This window comes from Stigmatopora nigra, chromosome 7 (assembly GCF_051989575.1).
Source record: "Stigmatopora nigra isolate UIUO_SnigA chromosome 7, RoL_Snig_1.1, whole genome shotgun sequence".
Lineage (NCBI taxonomy): Eukaryota > Metazoa > Chordata > Actinopteri > Syngnathiformes > Syngnathidae > Stigmatopora > Stigmatopora nigra.
Genome location: NC_135514.1, coordinates 6,920,071 through 6,941,748, shown reverse-complemented (window position 1 = coordinate 6,941,748; position 21,678 = coordinate 6,920,071). Strand labels below are relative to the sequence as shown.

At 39.5% G+C, this 21,678-nt stretch overlaps 1 protein-coding gene across 1 annotated transcript in view; it reads right to left on the bottom strand.

The window, feature by feature from the left end:
- LOC144199020 (dynein axonemal heavy chain 11) overlaps nucleotides 1-21,678 on the bottom strand; it is a 30,432-nt gene that overhangs the window by 1,637 nt on the left and 7,117 nt on the right. The window contains exons 23-75 of the mRNA XM_077720347.1: nucleotides 21,191-21,415; nucleotides 21,023-21,114; nucleotides 20,775-20,901; nucleotides 20,325-20,465; nucleotides 19,942-20,175; nucleotides 19,451-19,582; nucleotides 19,079-19,239; nucleotides 18,851-19,007; nucleotides 18,610-18,755; nucleotides 18,427-18,543; nucleotides 18,209-18,347; nucleotides 18,024-18,116; nucleotides 17,531-17,725; nucleotides 17,359-17,436; nucleotides 17,138-17,270; nucleotides 16,875-17,002; nucleotides 16,494-16,642; nucleotides 16,160-16,310; nucleotides 15,938-16,069; nucleotides 15,669-15,842; nucleotides 14,870-15,074; nucleotides 14,563-14,728; nucleotides 14,393-14,495; nucleotides 13,911-14,150; nucleotides 13,665-13,826; nucleotides 13,373-13,566; nucleotides 13,133-13,295; nucleotides 12,674-12,797; nucleotides 12,330-12,472; nucleotides 11,601-11,762; nucleotides 10,391-10,624; nucleotides 10,075-10,221; nucleotides 9,857-9,970; nucleotides 9,628-9,771; nucleotides 8,790-8,972; nucleotides 8,609-8,710; nucleotides 8,365-8,499; nucleotides 7,109-7,282; nucleotides 6,774-7,009; nucleotides 6,509-6,631; nucleotides 4,783-4,987; nucleotides 4,549-4,713; nucleotides 4,228-4,368; nucleotides 3,842-4,012; nucleotides 3,272-3,394; nucleotides 2,967-3,160; nucleotides 2,744-2,892; nucleotides 2,538-2,665; nucleotides 2,021-2,248; nucleotides 1,740-1,931; nucleotides 915-1,034; nucleotides 487-729; nucleotides 224-406 (exon numbers count right to left, since the gene is read on the bottom strand). Of these exons, the coding sequence (XP_077576473.1) occupies nucleotides 224-406; nucleotides 487-729; nucleotides 915-1,034; nucleotides 1,740-1,931; nucleotides 2,021-2,248; nucleotides 2,538-2,665; nucleotides 2,744-2,892; nucleotides 2,967-3,160; nucleotides 3,272-3,394; nucleotides 3,842-4,012; nucleotides 4,228-4,368; nucleotides 4,549-4,713; nucleotides 4,783-4,987; nucleotides 6,509-6,631; nucleotides 6,774-7,009; nucleotides 7,109-7,282; nucleotides 8,365-8,499; nucleotides 8,609-8,710; nucleotides 8,790-8,972; nucleotides 9,628-9,771; nucleotides 9,857-9,970; nucleotides 10,075-10,221; nucleotides 10,391-10,624; nucleotides 11,601-11,762; nucleotides 12,330-12,472; nucleotides 12,674-12,797; nucleotides 13,133-13,295; nucleotides 13,373-13,566; nucleotides 13,665-13,826; nucleotides 13,911-14,150; nucleotides 14,393-14,495; nucleotides 14,563-14,728; nucleotides 14,870-15,074; nucleotides 15,669-15,842; nucleotides 15,938-16,069; nucleotides 16,160-16,310; nucleotides 16,494-16,642; nucleotides 16,875-17,002; nucleotides 17,138-17,270; nucleotides 17,359-17,436; nucleotides 17,531-17,725; nucleotides 18,024-18,116; nucleotides 18,209-18,347; nucleotides 18,427-18,543; nucleotides 18,610-18,755; nucleotides 18,851-19,007; nucleotides 19,079-19,239; nucleotides 19,451-19,582; nucleotides 19,942-20,175; nucleotides 20,325-20,465; nucleotides 20,775-20,901; nucleotides 21,023-21,114; nucleotides 21,191-21,415 (8,400 nt within the window). The remainder of the gene's footprint in view (nucleotides 1-223; nucleotides 407-486; nucleotides 730-914; nucleotides 1,035-1,739; nucleotides 1,932-2,020; nucleotides 2,249-2,537; nucleotides 2,666-2,743; nucleotides 2,893-2,966; nucleotides 3,161-3,271; nucleotides 3,395-3,841; nucleotides 4,013-4,227; nucleotides 4,369-4,548; nucleotides 4,714-4,782; nucleotides 4,988-6,508; nucleotides 6,632-6,773; nucleotides 7,010-7,108; nucleotides 7,283-8,364; nucleotides 8,500-8,608; nucleotides 8,711-8,789; nucleotides 8,973-9,627; nucleotides 9,772-9,856; nucleotides 9,971-10,074; nucleotides 10,222-10,390; nucleotides 10,625-11,600; nucleotides 11,763-12,329; nucleotides 12,473-12,673; nucleotides 12,798-13,132; nucleotides 13,296-13,372; nucleotides 13,567-13,664; nucleotides 13,827-13,910; nucleotides 14,151-14,392; nucleotides 14,496-14,562; nucleotides 14,729-14,869; nucleotides 15,075-15,668; nucleotides 15,843-15,937; nucleotides 16,070-16,159; nucleotides 16,311-16,493; nucleotides 16,643-16,874; nucleotides 17,003-17,137; nucleotides 17,271-17,358; nucleotides 17,437-17,530; nucleotides 17,726-18,023; nucleotides 18,117-18,208; nucleotides 18,348-18,426; nucleotides 18,544-18,609; nucleotides 18,756-18,850; nucleotides 19,008-19,078; nucleotides 19,240-19,450; nucleotides 19,583-19,941; nucleotides 20,176-20,324; nucleotides 20,466-20,774; nucleotides 20,902-21,022; nucleotides 21,115-21,190; nucleotides 21,416-21,678) is intronic.

Below are 21,678 nucleotides of genomic sequence, written 5' to 3'. Positions count from 1 at the left end.
ACACACACATTTCAGGCCATTGCCATAATGAAAAATAATAATTTTAAGTCGCTTGATCGTAATTGTCCATATTGATGGCAAAGAGTTTGGTTAATGACAACCTGTAATAATATGTCTATGAGTCGGGCTTTGCTTTGAGAAAGCTTTATGAACTGGGAACAATTTTCATAAAGTGAGAACCCTCATGATACTCGTGAACAAAACAAAACCTTCAACACACTACCTTCAGGCCAAGATCAACTTCATCAAGGGACTTCTTTATCTCCACCAGCAGAAGGTTCATGCGCTCACACTCTTGCAAACAAACTGAAATGTACGGGCTTCTCTCTGTTGCCTTTACTAGCATCTCTGCTACATTGTATTGCTCTGGAAGCCGGTCAAGAAGGTCTTCAATGATAGACTTGACCTGGAAAAAAAACATGAGCATCAAAGTGCTAAAGTTCATAAATTATAATCCTAATAATAGATTTGTTTTGGTGGCCACACCTTCTCCTCAGTGCTTGATACTTCCCCATCACCTCTACAGAAGTCCTGTGGCTGCAGCTCAAGAAGAGTCTTTAAAAGGTTTTCTGAGGTGAGAGTGAGACACTCCAACTCTGCATTTGGATGCAGTCCATACAGAGTGGGGCTCTCAGGTGGAAGATTTTCATCAATATAAGCATGGTAACCATTGTAGTCCATGAATGGTGGGGCCATGAAGCCAGGACACAGATGGAGTTCCCCTTCAAACTAGCAGTGAAAATTACATTTAAAATATATATTAGTGCAGTAAGAGTGGAAGCAAGACAAAGTGACTTTAGTGAACAACAAGGAATGAAAAAAAGAAATATATTTATAATCATATTAATGAGCTAAAGAAACATTGCACTGTTGGTTTAGTTGGGTTTCGTGAGCACAGATGCATGCTGACTCACCAATTTGGGATTCATAAACTCCTGCAGGTAGGTCTTACACAGCCTTCTGTCCCAGTTATTTGTAATGTGCCCACCATACATGATCTCCCCAAAGAGGTAGCACAGATCCTCCCATGGCACCTGCACAAAACACAATTCTCAGAGGAGGGTATAAGAAAAAAAATATTTACAGATGAATTATTCTTTGATAATTGAGGAAAAAACTGGAAAACTAGATGAATCATTTGGGAACATACTGATCTGAAGTGTTACAAGTGATGAGGAGAAACAGCGGGGTCAAAGAGTAAGAAGATAACCTGCGATTCATAGCAAATGACAAAAGCTGGAGGTTCACAATCATTTGTATTGTTTTGCAAATTGCTTCCTTCGTCAGCTCTAATTGCAGTGATCACTTATGTAGCGTTGTGAACTGTCACATTGGCTGCGTGTAATTACATTTAGGATGATGCTTCATTGCTCTCCTAATGAATTCTCTGTATACGCACATACAGGTTACTGTTTGGTTAACATAATGAAGGACATTCGTTTTTTGGAGGACAGAACACCTTGGAGACGTGATTGGTTCTGACCAGGGTAATAGAAGCTCTAAGAGAAACACATTAACAGCGGCGAGTAATGCAGGGCATTGATTTTTTTGTCTTCCTGAAATAAAGTTAAATTATAGGTTTGCATGTTTATAGTAAGAATTAAAGTGAAACAATGGGAGTAAACAGTATCCATCATAAAAAAAGATTATTTTAGCAATCAGTTTGAACTGACTGATCTTTAGATGGAGATTTTTTTCAAACTAATCATATTAGGTGAATACTCCAAGGTTGAAATTACCTTGGTGTTAGACTCTAAGTAGTTGAGCAAAATATTAGCTGAAATGGTAAGGTCCCCAGTACTAAAGGGATACTTGTGGTTCCAGCCTTGAGGGCCAAACTTTCGACGCTCTGTGACACAAGCATGGAAAAAACAGAGGGAGAAGAACATGGTGTTGAATTCCTGTTCACGTGTGCACATGTCCAACGTATCCTAAAAAAAGAAAAAAAACAGAAACATAAACATTTGCGGCAAAATCGCCTTTCAGTCCAAAAATATCGACTCGTTGAATGATAACATACTTGACTGAAGTTGTTGAGTGCAGCATGTAAACTGGGATTCATGGCAGTGGGTGGCTCATTGGTGATTTTGATGGCATTCTCAAGAATGCCTCTCGGGATGAGGTGCTGCTCAGGGCTGGGCGGTGGTTCTCCAGTGATAAACACTCTGTAGCTGGGGTGACAATCTACTGCCACACTTTCGAGTAGTGCTTCAAGAACAGGGAGCCAGTGAGCCACTAAGTGAACATTCTAAGGAGCCAAAACATAAATAAAGGATTATGCTCATTTAGGCACAATAGTAAAAAAAAAAGTGAAAATGCCTTTGTCCCTCAAGATAACAATCAGGGATTCACTTGGCTGCAAAGTTTTGCTTTATAAAAGAGGCATTGATAGGGCCTAACTGGTCAATTATGTTTTTTATTGAACCAAATTGAGTCTATTTCCCACTCTGGTGGAGATAATGTCATTAGTTCATTTGGCTGAAAGAGTAGCCTGGTAAAAATGCATTGAATGGTCAGTAAACAGCATTCCTTTTTACCTGAAGAATGACCCAGTGCCCAAGTTTTGAGGAATTCCTTAGCACTTGCTCAGCTACATCTTCCTGGCCTTGTCCCAGCGAAACATTGTGCAAATTGCCCAATTCAATGGACAATCCCAGCCTCAGCCCTATAAAATAATTATAATAATGTTTACAATATTTTCTATGCACAAGGAATTTCAGATATTGGAACTGGATTATTATACCAAGTTTCTCGACATCCTTCAGTGGATCAACACCAGGTGACAGGATAAAAAACATAGGCGTTGAGGGGCTGCTACTTTCGTAAAACTTGGCAAATTTCAACCTTGCAGGTTCCAGATATTTTGCTCCCATGCAGTTCCCCACAAAATCCCTGCAAGAAACAAAAGATTATTGTCATACTGGACACAAACTAAGACTCAACAAGATGCTTCGGCTAATATTCACCTAAGTGTGTAAATCACCCTATCAGGGCGCAGAGCTCTCAGGATGATAAGCTTCTGAATGCAGCTCTTATTTTTCCAATCCTGTGGAAGTCTTTCTTTTTCAGGAAAACTAGATTCAACAATTTTCCTCCAACGTTTGTGTGAACTTTCAATGTCTCGATCCAGTCCATTGAACTCCTCCATTGCAGATATAGTCTGCAGTCACATAAAAAGTCACACTGTCAGCACTCTCGATACTGCAAGGTCAGAAATAAATACTGATGGCTGTTATTAACTTCAAATATTATCCTTTACTAATGAAGATACCTTAATGGCTCCCCAGGCTAGTGGTGAAAGAAAGGACACTGGGCTAACTTTGCATGCTTCCACTGGGAAACGCAGTAGAAAGTCAAATTCCTGTGCATCGATCAGGTTCTGCTTGAGCTGTATCTGGAAGGATTTGGACATAGATAAGTCGGAAGAGATTTTAAAATGTGTTATCACCATTTTATATAATGTTCAAACTTCAATGGAAATCTGTCTTTGCCAACAATTTGAAAGAAACTCCAAATTACCATACCATTTTTACCATTTGCCGAGCACCTGAATGCAAAATAGTGATGTGAAGGACAGCTTCACCACTACTAGTGCAAATCTTTTTGATGAAAAAAAAAGTAGGCACAATGACAGATAATTTCATTCTGCCAACGGGCCCAACCCCCTTGTCAGAAACGACTGTCGGAACAACAGCAGGTGAGGAAGGTGTGAGAGGTAATCAATAGCAGCGTATAGTCATGTTGACTGCTTTTAATTGAAGTTAATGTGAGGGCAGAAATACATTTTGATTGATAAGGATGACAGAACGCTCCACCTCCAATGTGGCGCAAAGTCCCTCACCTGGAAGGCAGTGTGTGACAAGAAGGTTAACTTGTCTCTCTCAAACAGGCCCTGGCTGGTATACAGGAATACAGAATAGGTGATGGCCTCGGTTAGAGCAGCAACTCTACTGGTTACATCTCCCTCACATTCTGCACACTCCATTGCTTTACTAAATACTGTGATAAAACTCTGCAAGTAAAAAGAAAACAAAACATATCTGCAAAAATATTGTCAATCGAGGGTTAAGCAGTGGCTAGACAATAAAAAAAAACATCTAGACACTGAAACTGAACTACAGATGTGGAATAAAATAAATTAAACAACATATATTCTAAAACAGACACCTAATCAAAACTATTAGGTTGACCAAATGGGGCCTGAGCAAGGATGAAAGGTTGTAAAACCTTGAGGGAAAACTGGTACATAGGGTTAATTTTGTTGAGGTCATTGATGATGAAGAAGAGGAGTGATGCTCTTTCAGCAGCAGGGCGGTATATTTCCCGAGCCTCGTTGATCTTTGTCTCATTCTCCCGGGCCTCCACCACCTGTGTGATCGAAACGCACGGAATGAGCTATGAGCCTCTCAGTCATGCTCCAAAAGCTGTTCATTACACATATTCCAAACTGCATCCATTTAGCAGAAGTTTAACAAAAGATGAGTCACGGGCTGCCCTGTGAAATTAAAAACACTTGATTGCGACTCTGATATGCGTGAGGAGTATTACCTTATCTTGAATGTGGGCAGCTGTGGTCTTGGCGTTCTCCAGTTGCTCCACCAGAGAAATATCACCCAAGAAATTCCCACAAGCTGAAGATAGGCGACTAAGCAGGTCATCCTCCAACCTTTTAAGTTCAATCTTAAAGTGGTTCTGTTGCCTGCTCAGCTCCATCTTTGACACAGTGCACATATTAGGTGTTAAGTTCTCATAGCCTTATATGGAAATTGACTAAGTGTTTACTTTTAGATCTTCAAGGTCAGGCCTTTCCTGGGAGACTACTTGTCCTAGCAGCTGCTCTTCTAGACCATCTGGGGTCACCATAAAGTTGATGAGTGTCGTTTGAGCTTGAAGCTCAGGAGGGAAATGGGGATTGGCCAGTTTGGTGTGCAGAATAAGATGGAAATTACTGTTGTATTCACATTCCTTGCCACCAATCTGTATGTACCTAGATGAGGAGAAAAGACTAATCTCATACCAGTAAATTATGCCACTTCTTCAACAATTGCATCAAAATATTTAAATAAATTGAAACCAAACAAAACTAACTTTACACCAACTTACGTCAGGTACACAGTTCTTAAGGTAAATATAAGAGATAATTTCCTTCCGAGTCAATATTTATCAACCCCTGCATTTCAATTAAATTATACAAGTGTGACAAACTTGGTGGCTTTTAATTTTTCTCTAATTACCACTTGGATGGCAGGCAAGACCATGCTTCTACAGCGCATGTTCCTCTCTTCCTACGGTTTCAACTCTCTATCTTCAGGAGCTGGAATTAATGTACTATTGATGGAACCATTACTCCACCAAATTAAACTTTGCTGATGGATTGTCTTGTAGTCTTCCGTCAGCCATGAAAGGAATAATTAGTATTCATTACTTCAAACACTACAACATTCCAATTATTAATGAACTTCAGTTGTGAAGCCCCACCAGATCCATCATGACTGGCCCCGCTGGTTGTATTAATCATCGACAGAAACAAGTGTGCGGGTCATCTAATAGGAATAAACTGATCAGCCGATCTAATATGAAAAATTGTGTTCTCAAGACAGACGGGATGTCAGAGGAAGCACTACGGACACGCAAAAGGAAGCTTCATACTTCATACTCAGTCATACACATATCAAATCTATATGCACAGCCAACTGTAAGTTTGGTAGAGTTTGGGCTGTTTTGGAACATACAAAAACTGAAATGGTACATAGGTTAAAATTCTGATACGACAGGCCAACACATCGCGACCACCTCATAGTTCTAACGTCCACGTTTCAACCCCGAGCTGCGGCCTTTCTATGTGGAGTTTGCGTATTCGCCCTATGCCTGTGTGGGTTTTTCAGGGTACTTCAATTTACTCCCACATTCTCAAAGCATGCATGGTAGACTGATTGAACACTCCAAATTGTCCATAGGTATGAATGTGTAGTATGTGAGTGGTTGTTTTTCTCATTGTGCCTTGTGATTGGCTGACAACCACTTCAGGGTGTACCCAGCCCATACTGGGAGGCTTCAGCACCCCCGCAAACCACATGAGAAACATGAGCACGGAAAATGAATAAATATTTAGAAGCATTTCTTGAGTCCAGGGACACATACTTTTAACATACAATAAATTCTTCTGAATATTTTAAAGCCAAATTGAATCTGCCTCCACGATGGAGGGCAACCGCATTTACTGGTTCCTGCTACATTTCCTGCGAGGCCTGATTCCTAATACATAACCATGAATGCTCTACTTTCTGACTTAACAATGAGGCTCAGCTGTTCAATATTCATCAGCCCTAAAGAATATGAACACACAAATATACATCTATCATCACCTGTCATGAGGGGTTGATCAATACATTGCATTCATGGATTCAGTACACATGCTGCACATTTATTAAAAAACAGGCCATGGTAATGTGTTACATCAAATCTTGCTGATGTTCCACTGCTCATATGCATTCAACCATCTACTTACCTTCCCTTTTTGATGGTGTTTTTGCCCAAGAGAGGCTCCAAGACTGGGTCAATTTTTTCCTGTACATTTTCAATTAAAACTGTTTCACCACAGGCTAGTGCATCTTCTATTACATCAAGGTACCTGTTGAATGAGCAAACAAAGGCAGGATGGCAGGTCTGTGTCTTCCTTAACTATATGGTTACTTTGCAGTATAAATAGAAATATTTTTGTGTCATTAATTGCAGATTTCATGCATAGATGTCACAACATAGCATCTTCTCACCCTTTTTGTCCCTGTTGTACCACCTTCAGCTTGGGGCCTCGCTGGCTTCGTATCCACTTAATGCCCTGCTGCTGTGGATCAACCATGAGTGGCCAGCGCTCACTGGTGGACAGGATGGCAGCATTCTCAGTTGACATCCTATCATTTGGCAAGCCCTGGTTATGCCAAGCAGCCACAGTGACATCATCTGTAAGCATCAGGATGGGATCCAGACCATCTGTCAGGGGTACAGAGACCTGGAAAGGAAGCCATGGATGGATTAATGCCACTCAGTGGTAGAGGTAGCAATGAGACTTGTAAAAGAGGCTGCACAGCAACAGAGTGACGCAATTGACCTTCTGAAATTTGAGGAAAGGGATCCAATTTTCAATGAGGAGTTCCCTACGATACTGCCTGGAAAAGTATCCCATGTAGGAGACAAATGCTGACGTGAGGGCCACATCACCACACAGAGTTTTCTGTTCCTGCTCGTACTGAACAAGCATTTTTAACCAACGTTCCTTTTCTGACTGAAAGACAAGAAACATAGAACAACGGATCAAGATTTCGATACAAACGGTTCATCAAGATAAACAACAGGAAAATTACAATTCCATAAATGCACCCATAATAACAGTTTAGTGCCGTTATAATGCATTTTACTACACGGAGAGCCCAAGTCAAAAGCAAGTGTAGCTATCAACAACCGTCCCTTAAAATGGTGCTTAAAGTTTGGTTTCACATTCACTCTGTATCACGTCCGCATTTATCCCAAGATTCAATACGAAGCCTGTGACAGTTCTACAATGATTAATCACTCATGACATTTCCTTACAAGGAACCGTTGATCTGGAATATGTCACATAATAAATTCTCAGACAGTTAAAAATCACTACAATTTTACTCTAATGTATTATGGATTGTCTGTAATATGACTCAGTCTGGGGTGAGACATTGTTAATTTTCAACAGCTGTTGAAGCTTTGAGATACGTTAATGATTAAATATAGATGGCCTGATTTATTAGTCGGAACAATATTGCTTCCAGGTCAATGCCATAAAGACAAAACATTTATCTTGATATGCTTAAGAGCCAAGCTGTTCTGTGAAAAGCACATTTGTTTTCTGGGATAAGAAATTGGAATTTACAAAATGATTACTTGAATGGTCATCTCTTGATATTAGCATTCATAACTGTAATAAATGTTGCAGTGTCTATAAGGTGGGGGTTTAAACACCTTTGATGGGATTGAAGAAAGTATACAGCAATGAAACATTTTAAAATATGTATAATCTATTGTATACACACTTAAAATAATCTACCGACCTGTAAAATACCACACAGTCTCCTATGACCTATGAATGCTGTATCGTAAAAATGAAAAGAAAAATGCTTAACCCAAAGCAGGGTTAGATTCTGAACCTCTTTCGAATTGGGCACTTTCCAACATGCCAGCCAAAATAGGTAATCCTTCCTTATTCCATTACCAATTAAATGATATGCCTTCATTCCCAGCATGCAAATATACAAAAAAAATAACAACAGAGAGACAAATCCAAGTGTAAGCAACTAACACCTTTAGATATTAGGTTTTTCTATTGAATTGAATTACCTCTAAGCCTGTGACCAATCGGTTAGCCAGCTCTATTGTCTGGTTGGTGAGGGTTACATGCTTTTGACAGCTCACTTTCTCAGCTGTAGCCCTCTCAAACTGACCGGTAAGGTTCTGAAGGGTAGCATCAAAATCCTAGAAAACAACAAGGAAAAAAAAAGAGATCAAAAGTCATGCATAAAATCATCATCGGCAATCCAATCTTCTAAATAAACTAGCAAAATTAGAATGAAATTTTACTCACTAACAACTTGTTTTGAATGGCCTGCAGTTTAGCTGTTGCAGTTTCTAGTTCTGTGTTGGCAAGAGATAAAGCTTGCCTCTTTGGAATAACCTCACAATAAATCTGAAGGAAAAGAAACAACTGATTTAAAACTAATCAGAAAAAAATACAGTATTAAAAAGGTGCTTGAAGATGTGCCAACCTCATAATATCGAACAATGTTGATTGTCCAGGCACAGAGTCCTGCTGCAGCTGTTGATTTGGTCCTAACTTGATCGGGGTGGAAATCGGCCTTTTTAAGATAATGCTGTTTGACCACATTCAAACAGGACTCGTGTATGTGCTCCTTGTCATATGTTATTAGGGTTTGCAGGAAATCATCCACCTGATTGGAAAATATGTTAATACAACCCAAAATTCAAATGAAGTGTTGTGTTAAACAGAAATGAAAACAGATTACAGTCATTGGCAAATCATAAAGAAAAGGTCATGTATATAATGATCAAATGTTTTTGGAAAATAAATCACTAAATTCAAATTTTAGGACTGCAACACTTGCCAAAAAAGGGTGATGTTAATCATGTTATTAATCACTTTTCCCTGTGACAATATTCAATAAATGTGTGCGAACTGAAGACACTAATTGTTTAGGCTTTATAAGTGTATTTTTTTAAATTCTTGCTTGATGTATAGCTTCAGCTGTTAACCAGTCAGAGATGTTGTGTGTGTCAATATTATGATACTGGCCACCAGTCATAAATACTGTGTTAATCTTTTGTTCTTGTACACCTATCGCTATTCTTCATTTTAACCAGTTTGGTGAACGATTCGGTGATACCTGTACATTCAAGTAAATGTTATTTCCATCTGTTCCAAACCCTATTAAGAGTGCCCCTCCCTCGTGTGTGAGCATATTCATGGAGCCATCCTGCTCTAATGTAAGTATGGGAGGGAGGAGGAACAGGGTCAGAGCCAAGGCCAGCACAAAAATGAGATTGGCATTCATCAGGCAGATGTGACTGACATGATGACAGCTTAACCTTGCCCATGAAGGCCCGCGCTGCTTTCCAGCTCCGATCCTTAGGAACCCGACCGCGTGGAGCCAGTAGAACCATTACAGCTGCCGCTACATTGATGACGGCTGGGGGAGGGCTGGGGAAGGCCTTCAGTTCAGTAAGATTTACCTAAAAAGAGTTATTAAGGTTTTACAGCTTGCAGAAGGACTCCAGATTTGACTGACTTTTTAACAGCACCAAAAAAAAGAAAAACCTTGTTGAGGGTGTTCAGTGCCACAGTGGCAGCTGTTAGTAAAGGTTCCGCTTTGACTAGATCTGTTTCACAATCCTTTTGTTTAACAGACACTTCTGCCTGGATGAGAGAGACCTAAACGAGCCACCCACAAAAAAATAATGATACTGTATCAGCATTTACATCTTGATGATAAAGAAAAGCAACAAGTAGTTTCGAAAATGACTGAATTATTTCACCTTTTGCGCCTCAATATCTGCTGCCTCTTTTTTGCTGCTGACTCTCTCAGTCTGAAGTCCAATCTTTGCGATAAGACCCTCAATATTCTGATTCTTTAAGGTCAAATCAGACTCTTGGTCTGCCAATTTAGCTTTTAGATCCTCAACCTTAAGCAGAAACAAAGTTATTACATATGCTATAAAACGTCATTCATTGCAGTTATAGTTCATGCAACCTACTTGGATCATAAACTAAAATTAAGCCCAATTGCCATTCCACAGCAAAGTACTGTGTTCATTTTTTTTCTCCAAGTGTAAAGGAAATGGTATCACCCACCTGAGAAGCAGTGCTCTGCAGCTTTTGAAGGCCGCTGTCAAGACGGTTCATCTTGTGCTGGAGCTGTGCCCGAGACTTTTGCAGAAGGTTCTTGTACAGTGTGATTTGCTGGAGAAAGCTCTTGGGGGTGGTATAATTGTGCCTCTTCTCATTGCGCTGATATTTTTCACTTGCTTGGTTGACACTGGTGTGAACGTAGGCCATGAAAAGACTGATGGATTCCTGGACAGCAGGCTGTAAAAATAAGCAGAGAAGCAGGGGGAAAAGGGGGATGAAGTGGATTAAGTAGAGTTTAACATCCGCAAGCTGAGGAGGACTGAAATATTATCTTCATAAATTTTGAATTCATCTACAAGTTTTTCCATCTTACTCAGGAGGACCTGACTTACTCAATCTCATATTTAGGTGGTAGGTTTGTAGAAATGATTAGGCTTTGAAACCTCCATGAAAATAATATGAGACGTCAAAAACACACAGTAGTTTGGAAAACAAGGAGCTTGTTGACAGGATCTAATGCCCTCTAAGTTTTTGCACCCACTCTACAATGACTGCGGCTCTCCAATATGATGAGGCATTCATCATATGCGAGATGCTCAATGACACGTAGGCTTCATTAATCACACAGTTAGTGATCAATTATAGCAAAACAAATGAAGAAAATTCAACGCTCACATTCAACCATCACACACACATCATCTTGGTATTTTTATTTGTATTTTTTTTTTTTAGCTCCTTTTATTTCCACTCCTTGATCAACATCCACACAGGGACAGATGTGCGCACTCGCTTTAGTGGAAAATAGCAATCTGGCCCGTGAGGACACTTCCTGGTTGTGACAGCTGTGCCTATTTAGTGGGTCGTTATGTCCTTAATCACTCTTTGCTCATTAACATAAATGATCCCGCTCAGTGATCGCTCCGCTGCCATGATGGAAAACAATGTGATGCGTGCGCTCACTGTGCGTCTTTGGGCATGTGTTCGCCAATTTGTCAGAGCCTCAAAAAACAACTAATGATGAGGGATCTATAAAAATGTTAATCCAGCTGCAATGTAGTAATTAAAAGGGGGTTGTTACCGAATACTCATGTCTATGTCATGGAGAAAATACTTAAGCATCTTTGATCACTTCTATCGTCATTTCATTTGTACAAGTTTACTGGCTGTCAGAATTATCTTTCAACTAGAAATGTATTGCGTTGTAAAGGGTTACCTCAATTTCATCAATCTCTTGGATGAATCTATAGCTGACTGACTGCAAAGCTTCGGAGCTCCACGGATGGAACCAGTCAATGGTGGTGCACTGGATGAGGGCAGGGAATCGACAGGCCCTTAGTCGGAGATTGCTTCCAACTGGTGACAAACACAATATCACCTAAAACACAAAGAATCAGACACTGATGTGATGCTACCAACCAAATGTAGAAGTTCCAGAAATGTTTTCATGCTGACCATATTTTTGAAGATATAAGGCCCACCGGATTATAAGGTTCATCCTCAATGGACAAGTTTTTTTCCCCTTCATAGATTAGGTGACACTGATTGAAGGTACTACATTATTGCAGCAACTTAATTTTTCATTTATATTTTATTTTGTAAGTATTTCGTATTTGTTTTACTGTGTTCATAAATGTATGTCTTGAGCACAAAACAATTATGCTCCAACAAAGTAGCTTTGAGGTCAGTAAGCATCAATCTGTATATTCTGAGGAATATGCTTCATTGCTTCAACACATCACTTAAAAGAAATATACCTATTGTGGCATTCTAAAGGAAAAGAAGATTGGCAAGATTCTATCCATCTAACACACGCATAAACTTTGGGAAGAGGTCAAGCAGATCCTCAACCGTTTGGATGAAGCAGCCTGTGTCTGACTGTTATCTGTTTCCGTATAAAGACCACCCTAAACAGCATAATGTTTAAGTTTGGGAAAAATTTTACCGTCAGTTGAAGTTGGACTCTTTCAGTAAAGAATGCCCAGCAGTTCTCTTTGGTGTCAAGCTGACCAAGAGCTCGGACTTCTGCTTTCACGGCAGACACAATGCCTTCTATTTCCTCCTCAGTGAAGACTTCAGGAATTTCTCCTGCAGGTAATGGGATTGTTATCACAAACACCAGAGCGGATGGGATCAATATTAATTTCATTATTCATGCAAAGGAAGATTTCACAATCCTTTAATAGACTGAAATTGTTAAAAAAAGATTTTGTACTAAATAAATAAAAAAAACAAATAAAAGCACTGCAAAAGCAGTGAACAAGAATGAATGTGAAATATGAATTGCACCTGAAGACAGTAAGTCATTAATAATGACAAGAAAGCGCTCATCGGGAATTTGCGCATCAGTCACAAGAAGAGCTACACGCTGATTCTTGACGCCCGTCTTCAGGAACAAACCAACAAGATCCATCTGAGCAAAAACAAACATAGCAAAATGAATTGATTATAGAGATTACCCACAAAAAAAAACTTAAATTAAAAGGATATTAAAATATTTCCAAGTGGCTTTTAATGGTATCTGACAATTATTTCCTGCATCAGCAGAGAAGCTTAACAAAATGGAATGAAATCAATATCATGCATGTAGGCCTCAGGGATATTGATGCAAGTTTTTCACGTTTCGTTCATCAGCGATTCATGAAAATCAAAGCAAATAAAGATCATGTTTATCCATAGAACAATAGAAGACGAGCACGTTTTAATACATTGTAACATAAATCATGTCCATCTCGTATTTGGGTTTACCTTGAGTTCCTGGATGCTGTAACCTTTGTGTATAGTAATTTGGAACACCTCTACAGAGGAAATGTAGGCAGCCAGACGAGTCAGACTCTGCTTCCCACTACCCCCAACTCCAATCAGTAAGCCGTGACTTCCCGGAGACTCCAGGATACGGCTGATGCGACAGCTGGTGAAAACCAGGTGGTTTCGTTTGAATTTGCATTCATTTATTCCTATAGGGAAAAAATGTAACGGACTCCTTACACATGTTGAATTGCGTCCTCAAACAGCACAAGATTCATGGTTGGATTCAGTTCATTGTAACTCTCCAGGGCATCAGTGAGAAAAGTTCTGAGCACAGACCAGTCTGTGACAACTGTATAAGAGGATTCCTTGCCCTTTTGAGCAAAGTGGCAAAATAGAAGAGGTTGCTCAGTCACCTTCTCATTCTCAATTTCCTGGAAATAATAACATAGTTGGAATTTTTTTGGTCAATTACGATAGTAAAGGTGAACATCAACTATTATCATGTTTTCAATCAGCATTTGCATTGCACCTCAAAGCAGGCACGGAGAGTCTCCATTTGGAGCTTCCTGAAGAGCTGTTGGTCTTTCAGATCTAATAGCCTGTCAGAGTAGACCCTGCAGGACTCATGGAGCCATAACAGAGCCAGGTCAGTGCTAATCCCCACATTTTCAGGATCAGCAAAAAGGATGCCCTGAAACATGTACAGCCTAATTAATATTTCTATCCAATCGAGTGCCTTCTGGCCAAAATGTCACAATCCTACAATAAGAACTACCTGGAAGATGTTAGACATGTCTCGCATGTTGAATGTATAATGGAATTTAATGGCTGTTGGCAGAAAATTGAGATCCATTTTGTGTTGGAGCATCATGGCAGCCTGCACTACAGCAGCAACGCTCTTTTGAACCGGCAAACTGAAGTGTTGCTGTGTGATGTGGCAGCTCAAGATCTGCCCAAAGATGGACATGAGGGCCTCAGATGAAGGAAAGTTGACTGCAAATATGGTAAAATGTCTCTGTTTAAAAAAAAAAAGTATATTATATATTTTTGCCAATAATGAAATTACTTAATACAATTCTGTAATAGCATATATGTTTAAAGAACTCAATCTCTCTTTAGTTTCAAACATATTGGGCTCTATTTTTATGCCTTCTCCAGATCCAGACTAGAAGAGGCGTTTTGGTAACACGATGATAAATAGCCAGCGTATTACAGCGTGGTAATGATTTCTGTGACACTCTAAATTTGAGAACATACCTGTAGTCTTGGGTTAATGTTGAAACTCCCCGTGTTTGGGTTCATACAGGCAACATATTGCGTGTTGTGTATTTCTTTCAAGGACAACTTCTGTCTGTCATACCTGCCATGACATCATAAACACATTACAATAGAAAAGTGAAGTCAAAGTTAAAAATATGCCACCATACCAGTGCCCATAATCCAGATGCTGCCTTATGAGTGTGTGAGACTGCACCGTTCCATATGCATCAACAGCTGGCATGTTCATATCATCAATGAAGTAGATCAGCCTTCTGCTACCTGTGGGTGAGTAGCTTCGGCCTGCCCTTTTCTCTAAAGGGCGCTCTAGGATCTCTACAAAAGCATCAAACATTAGGATTTGAACTGGACCTCTTCCAACCATTCAGAAGTTGGAAACTACCAGCAGGTGGCGCTATCGCTTCCCAAAATCATCTGTGGTTGGCAGAACAGATCATTCAAAATCCCCACACTCACCCTGCAGCGTCAAGGAGTTTATGTAGTAGTTGAAGGGTACTTTTATAGTTGTGTAACTCTCTGAGAGAGCAGCTAACTTATTTCTGACAAGTGCAGTTTTTCCCACTCCAGCATTCCCCACAAGCATGAGCGGCTTTCTGCGCTCCAGCAACAAGTCCATGAAGTAGTGAAGACGCAGACTCTCTGCTGTGTGTACAAGAACAGCCTACAATCATACAAGCAGCAGGAGAAAGAGAGAACAGAAACATACATGCTTATTAAGGCTTTCTTTGGAGTGATTTATTGACAGACATGTGTTCAATGAATTGTATGCGACTTATAATTTCTTGTATTTCGCCATTATACCCCAACAATTCTGTCATAATAGCATCATTTGCCGAGAACAAAAGCCTGCTAATTATGGCTCAGCAAGACGCTTTGGAGCATTCACAGCTGTATACAGCGGAATAAAGAAAGACAAAAGAGCGTGGGTGATAGCTCAAGCCTTGTTGCTCAAGCCTTCATTCCCACACAGTCTGGTATGGGGTTTAGTAGATGGTAATCACACACAGTGGCAAGCCTAACAACCATTGGAGTACGCCTGTCATAACCTTTCAAAGTGACTTTATCCTTGCTTATTATGTTCACTGGAGCGTATGGGCATTTTTAATGGCTTTGTTGTTGATTCATGTTTATTTGTCTTGAAATTTTTCATTTTAATGATTGTGCGTGTGTGACAGTTTGTAAAAGGTTTCAAAAAAGTTTGGTGTTTTGGGCATTTCCCAAATATAAGAAGTTTATAAAAATAATGGGTCCTCACCTGTAAAGGCGTGCCAGTTTCCATTTGAAAGGGAGGAACAAGGTCACTCCAAGGAAGAAAGCGCTTGGTTTGGGTATCAATATAAAAATCAAACACTGTTCCTTGCGCTGGAAGTTTCACAGTCTTCATTTCTTTGATCCACCACTTACTGAATTCCACTCGGTAATCAAAAACCTAGATAATCAGATGAGATTTTTTTTTAAGTTTAGTGTATTGACTCAATGCACAGATCCATGCAATTACATTCTTATTCAATGAAAAATAAATACCTGATCTCGACACAAGGCCCCTCCGAAAGCCCAAATGCAAGCAAAGATAAAGTAAGTCTCGTAAAGCTCCCTTGGAGAATCAGCTGGGATGTTTTCTTGAGTTAAAAGGCAGTCGAGCAAAGTGCAAAGAGACTAAAGCAGAAGGGAAAAAAATATTAGCCCTCTCTTAGTGATTGCATAGAAGTAAAATGAAAATCAATGCTTTCTGTCTGTGTGCTATACCTGCACCAGAGAGTTATCAGAAACTGGAACAATGGTCTTGAAGGTGTTTCTCATCTTCTCAAGACAATGTGGCACATATTTTTCAAACAGTATGGTTAAATGTGCCCTTTCTGCTTGCCGTGCTCTTTGATCGATCCAACTGGCGACGTACCTGAACAAAGATTGTTAAATTTGATGAGCTTTTAAGATGTCTTTTTATGCCCATTTCACACCATTATTCAAGCAATTTTGAGCAACATCCTTAACACACATCTACCAAAATACAAATTAAATCTCACATCATTTGGCACACAAAATTAAAAAAAATGCAAGACACTACTCTCATGAGACTCACGGATTCCAACCCAGATCTTGCGAGTTGATGTAGAGGATTCCTGCTCTGGACACAGTGGCAGGAGTGGCAGCTCTCAAGTGGCTGATTTCAAACACAAGTCTCATGGATAAAGTGAGTGGCACCCGTTCATTGCTTGCTAAAGTCAGGACCTGAAGACATTTATACAACTATATTGATCGAATGACCAGCAAATCATAATCCAAAATATGAAATCATATCTCATCAGCTCAGTGATATTAGTCGTGGCACTGAAAACAAAGCACTTTAGTATGCTATGTTCAATCCAGCAGGTTTGTCAGAATTAGTGTAGAACAACAACAACATCTGATTCCCTCTGTAAACATGGGTTTCTACTTGTATGAATGAACAGGAGGGTGGTACCTTGTTGTCATCCATCACTGTGTTGAGTGATTCAATCCACATCGGATCAATGTCTCCATCCAACACAATCCACTTAGGTCCTAGGTGGGACATATTCGCTTGCTCTCGCATCAGGGATGAAAGCAAACCTTTACGTTGAGGACACAAGCAGGAAAAGAAATCACAAGCTATTCGATTCAAGTTCACAGGACATGAACATAATATGGCTGCGCACTGTAGTTTGTGAATTTAAAAGTAAGCTATAGTAAAGAAGATATGCTTGCCATCTTTCCACTCCCGAGTTGCAGGATGGATGAATCCAAACAATTCATCTCTGTCAACTGCTTTTGGATTCAGGTCATTCCAGACAGGCTTCCTCTTCAGGTTAGCATATGTTTTATGGAGAACCCTCAATATCTGGTGAAAAGCAAGTCAGAGTAATAAATTATGAATACCTATCAATTGCGTTTTTTTTTAACAGGAATTAAATCTGTGATTATCTAACCGAGCTTTTTCCAGTTCCAGCATTCCCAATGACAAAGATAGAATGACGTACAGCCATGAGTTCCACTAATTGCATCACCTTAAAAAAAGAGATTTGATGACAATTTTAGGCATGATCAAAATACATTGATGGATCATGATTAACATTATGTAAGATTAGGATTATTTGTAACCCTGAGAATGAATGCTTCCTCTGGTTGGAGTCGGAGAGAAACAGTAGTATTTCTGACTTCATTTTCAAAGTCCCAGTCTCTCTCTCGCTCCACTTCTATGCCTGGAAAGAGATCCTGAAGCAATCCAAGGAAGATGGGGACATCATCTGTCACAATTTTGGGCATGTTGAAGTCCCTTAGCGCACGCATCAAAACCTGTAACACACATTTTATCTTGCTTAGCTTTTTTAGTGGGTTTTTGGTAAAGCAGCATTTCTTCTTCTTCTTCTTCTTCAAAAAAAAAGAAAGCCAAATACAGCTACTCAAATACAAATAGACATACAAATAGATTTTTCTTTCAATGTATTTCGTTGCTGATAGCTACTAGTGAGTGTGCTATATTTGTCAAGTACTGAATATGATAGTTCACAAAACAGTTTTCAATAACGATTTTGCTCCAAATACAGTAAATTAGTCTGGAACTGTTACTGTCCTTTTCAAATGTCATGCATACCTGATCCTCCGGTCTTGTTTTGTCTCTTCTTCTAAGTGACCCAGCCACAACTAAAACAGACTTGACAGCTCGTAAACCCCAATCATAATGATCCTAAAACATAAAGAGAGTATGAAGCTTAATTTAAAAAAGAGGGAGTGAGAGAGAGCAAGAAAACGAGCTGTAACAAATTATGGTCATTGAACCTGTTTGGAAAGTAGTTCTTTACACAGAGTGTAAAGAGACGTGAACTTCCTGGCAAGAAGCTTGGCAGCACAGAAGCCCTCCGCCACTAACATGATCTCACAAATGAGCTCAACATCTGGTACCACCATTGCACAGGGTCTATGTCAGTGTTTAAAAAATAACATAAATTTAACCTGCACCTACCTAATCACACATTATAAAGATGCATAATTTCTACCTGAATAAGGCCTTCAGGTTCTCAGGTAGTTCTGCCCTTCCTGCATAACCGGGATTCATAGTGATAAAGATCCCCACTGAGGGCTTCAAGAGAATTTCTGTATTCAGGAACAGGAACCTAAGAATACATTAACCTGTTATTATTACTACTCCTTGCGATAAAGGCTTTGCACATTAATTTCACCTATTCTTTTTGGATCGAATAGCATCCTGTATCGTTTTCACCTGCACCGCAACAACAGACAAGACTTCGATAGGGATGCGATTGAATTCGTCAAAGCAACCCCATGCACCAGTCTGGGCCAATCCCTTGTAGATATTCCCAGTTGACTAAGCACAAAAATAACACAAATATGATTTAAAATATTTTAAAGTTTTCATACATGAACATATACATATTAAGAAAAGATGATTAAATATCCAACCCTGTAGTCCATTTGCTCAGAACAGTTAAAGATGTAAACCATAATTCCCATTGCTCGGCCAAGATCCTTGGTGGTCTCGGTTTTGCCAGTTCCAGCAGGACCTGCTGGTGCTCCACTCATGTTTAAATGGAGCGATTGAGTCAGAGTGATGTAGCATCTAAATTTGTGAAAAAAACAGTCATTGTGCTGAGAGCTTGGTTTCTTTTCTGAATAAAAACAAACACATACCGGTCTGTGAGGGGAGTGATGACAAGACGTGGTGTATTTCCAAGATACTCATAAAGGTAAGGGAATTGGGCATCACAAATATTAATGAAACAGTGGTGTTGCTGCTCATTCCAGCAGTGTCGGAGATGGGAAAGCCATTGGAAGGCCTGGGAGTTTGTGACCTATACACACAAGTGATAACTGAGAAACTTTACTGGAGAAATGCAGTTACTGTAGGGACAGTAAGAAATATGATAGCTGAACTGATTGAATTTCCCGAGAACGGGATAAATAAAGTTTAAATAATTTACTATAATTTTCTGTTTTCCAAGATTGGGTTAAAAGTGGTCAAATGTTTTTGCTATGCAGTTAGCCCATTTCTATTCTGCTTACCTTTTGAGCGATTAATCTAGTAACAACATCTCTGGCATGAACATCAATGGTGCAAATGGTCATTATTTTCTGTCTGTTTTCTTGACTCAGCTCATTCAACAACATGTTAATCAACACGTTTAGTTGAGCAATCTGGGGGAGGTTGAAAAGAAAGTCAAAAAAAACATAGGTTTAAAGAAAATAGGATTAAAAGTCTAACACTTAATTCTTCAAAATTCCTGTAACAAGTACAGTACAAGAATGTAAATAGTAGAACTGGATAATGTTGTAACCATGGCTTGTGACTAAAATATCACAGGGATTGAGTATTTATCAATTATCTTGCACGACAGCTGTAATCTTTCCGCTGAAGGGAGGGAAAGATTATTAAAGCAGCAGTCAAGGACATGTTATCCTGACATAGCACTGGTAAATCTGACAAGTGCACATCATTGACATGATATAATTATAACAGCAAGAAACTCATTTGTAGGCCCACACACTCTACTCACCTGTTTCTTGTTATAGTCTTTTAAAGCAGACTCAAATCCTTCTTCCAGTCTTTTAAACACAATTTCCACATCGTTACTCCACCATATCTGTGATGCGGTCAGAGCAACTTGGGCTGGAAAATCAAGAATCCACTGCTCTCGGGGCCTATCCTCATATACAGACACAGCTTCAGACAGGTGATCCTTAATACTTGTTCTCATGGACTCTTCCAGACAGGCCAGCCACACCTCCACCTTATACAATATCATGTTTTAACATTAGTGAAATTATAGCAATGCAACCTTATAATACAATAGAATATTGAGAAGCTCCCCCTATGATTATTCCCCAAATAACTCAATCTTAAGCTGTGTATGTACATATTTTTATAGTGGTATCTTACCGCTCCATTACAGTAACATTCTTTCTGGAATGGTACATACTCCCTTTCTTTGCTGTACATGCCAACCGCAATTTTAAAATGATTTGGGGACAATTCCAGATCCGACATATTGTCAAATAGTTTTGAGAGGTGGCTTGTTATCTGAAAAGAAAAATATGCATATGTTATATTTATGGGCAGTGAGTATTGAATGAACATGATTCCTTTTTTACTCATTGTCTGCCAGTGACAGCGCTAGATGTCCAATCCATTTTGACTATGAGTTCTAAGCAGCGATCATTTGCTGTTGGCTTCACCCTGTCAATATGGATTAGATGTCGAACAATGTCCGTGCCTCGGAAACAAGAGCATTTACGGACAATCCTCAGATTAATTGGCCATCTAAGGCTGTCAATGACACGCAACGAGTGAATTATATATGGTATGAAAAAGAGAAAATAAAAAATGCACATCTTTGGGACGGCTGCCTTTAGAGAGAATATCCAACAGGTCTGCAGATGATATAAAGTAGAATCTTGGAAAAGCAAGTCTCTTTGTCTCCAGGTAGTCCGCAAGAGCCTTTTCACACAAAGCCAGCCTTTTAAAACAAAGTATTGAGAATTTATGGATGATCGTGCAATTCATAGTCTCCAAAAGGTTCTGGTGAATGAGTGTGAAGATGATAACATTCACATTTGAAAGAATAAAATAATAGTGACCTTTTTTGAAGCTCGACCAACTTTTCATGAAGTTGGGGTTTATTGGTGGCTTCAATTACGTGTTTTGTTTTCGCACTGCCCAACATGAATTCCTGAAAAGGAAAAAAAAAAATTCAATTTGGACTATCATTAGACCAGACTTGCAATAAACTGAACGTGAGGGCAGACCTGAAATTCTGCATCTATCATTTGGAATCTTTGTGCATCTGCTGGTAGTTGCTGGCAGATATCATCACAGCCTTTGAAGATGCTTTCTAAATACGACCATGTCTTCTGGACCTCCATCCAGACCGTCAGCACAGAGTCAGCTACTGTCAGCTGTGTCTGAAGATGGACCACTTGGACAAGAAAATGGTCTATGTACTTGCTCTGAAAGATGCTCTGAAGCTGAACCTGAAGGATGGGCACAACGTGTTGGGAATGTTTAAGTTTTTCTAGAACCAAAAGCTCAGTCCCATCTTTTCAAGATCATATCATCACACGCACACCTGTTTTATTTGCAAGCAATCTAATCACCTTCTACGCCACAAAAGAATGGGGGAGGGAGAATGACTGTTTACACAAAGACAGGGGCACTAAAATAGTGAGGCTTTTAATTGCAAGCTAACACCCCACCATTGCATCTGGTGTACATGAAAAAAGATCGCCAGGGTGTA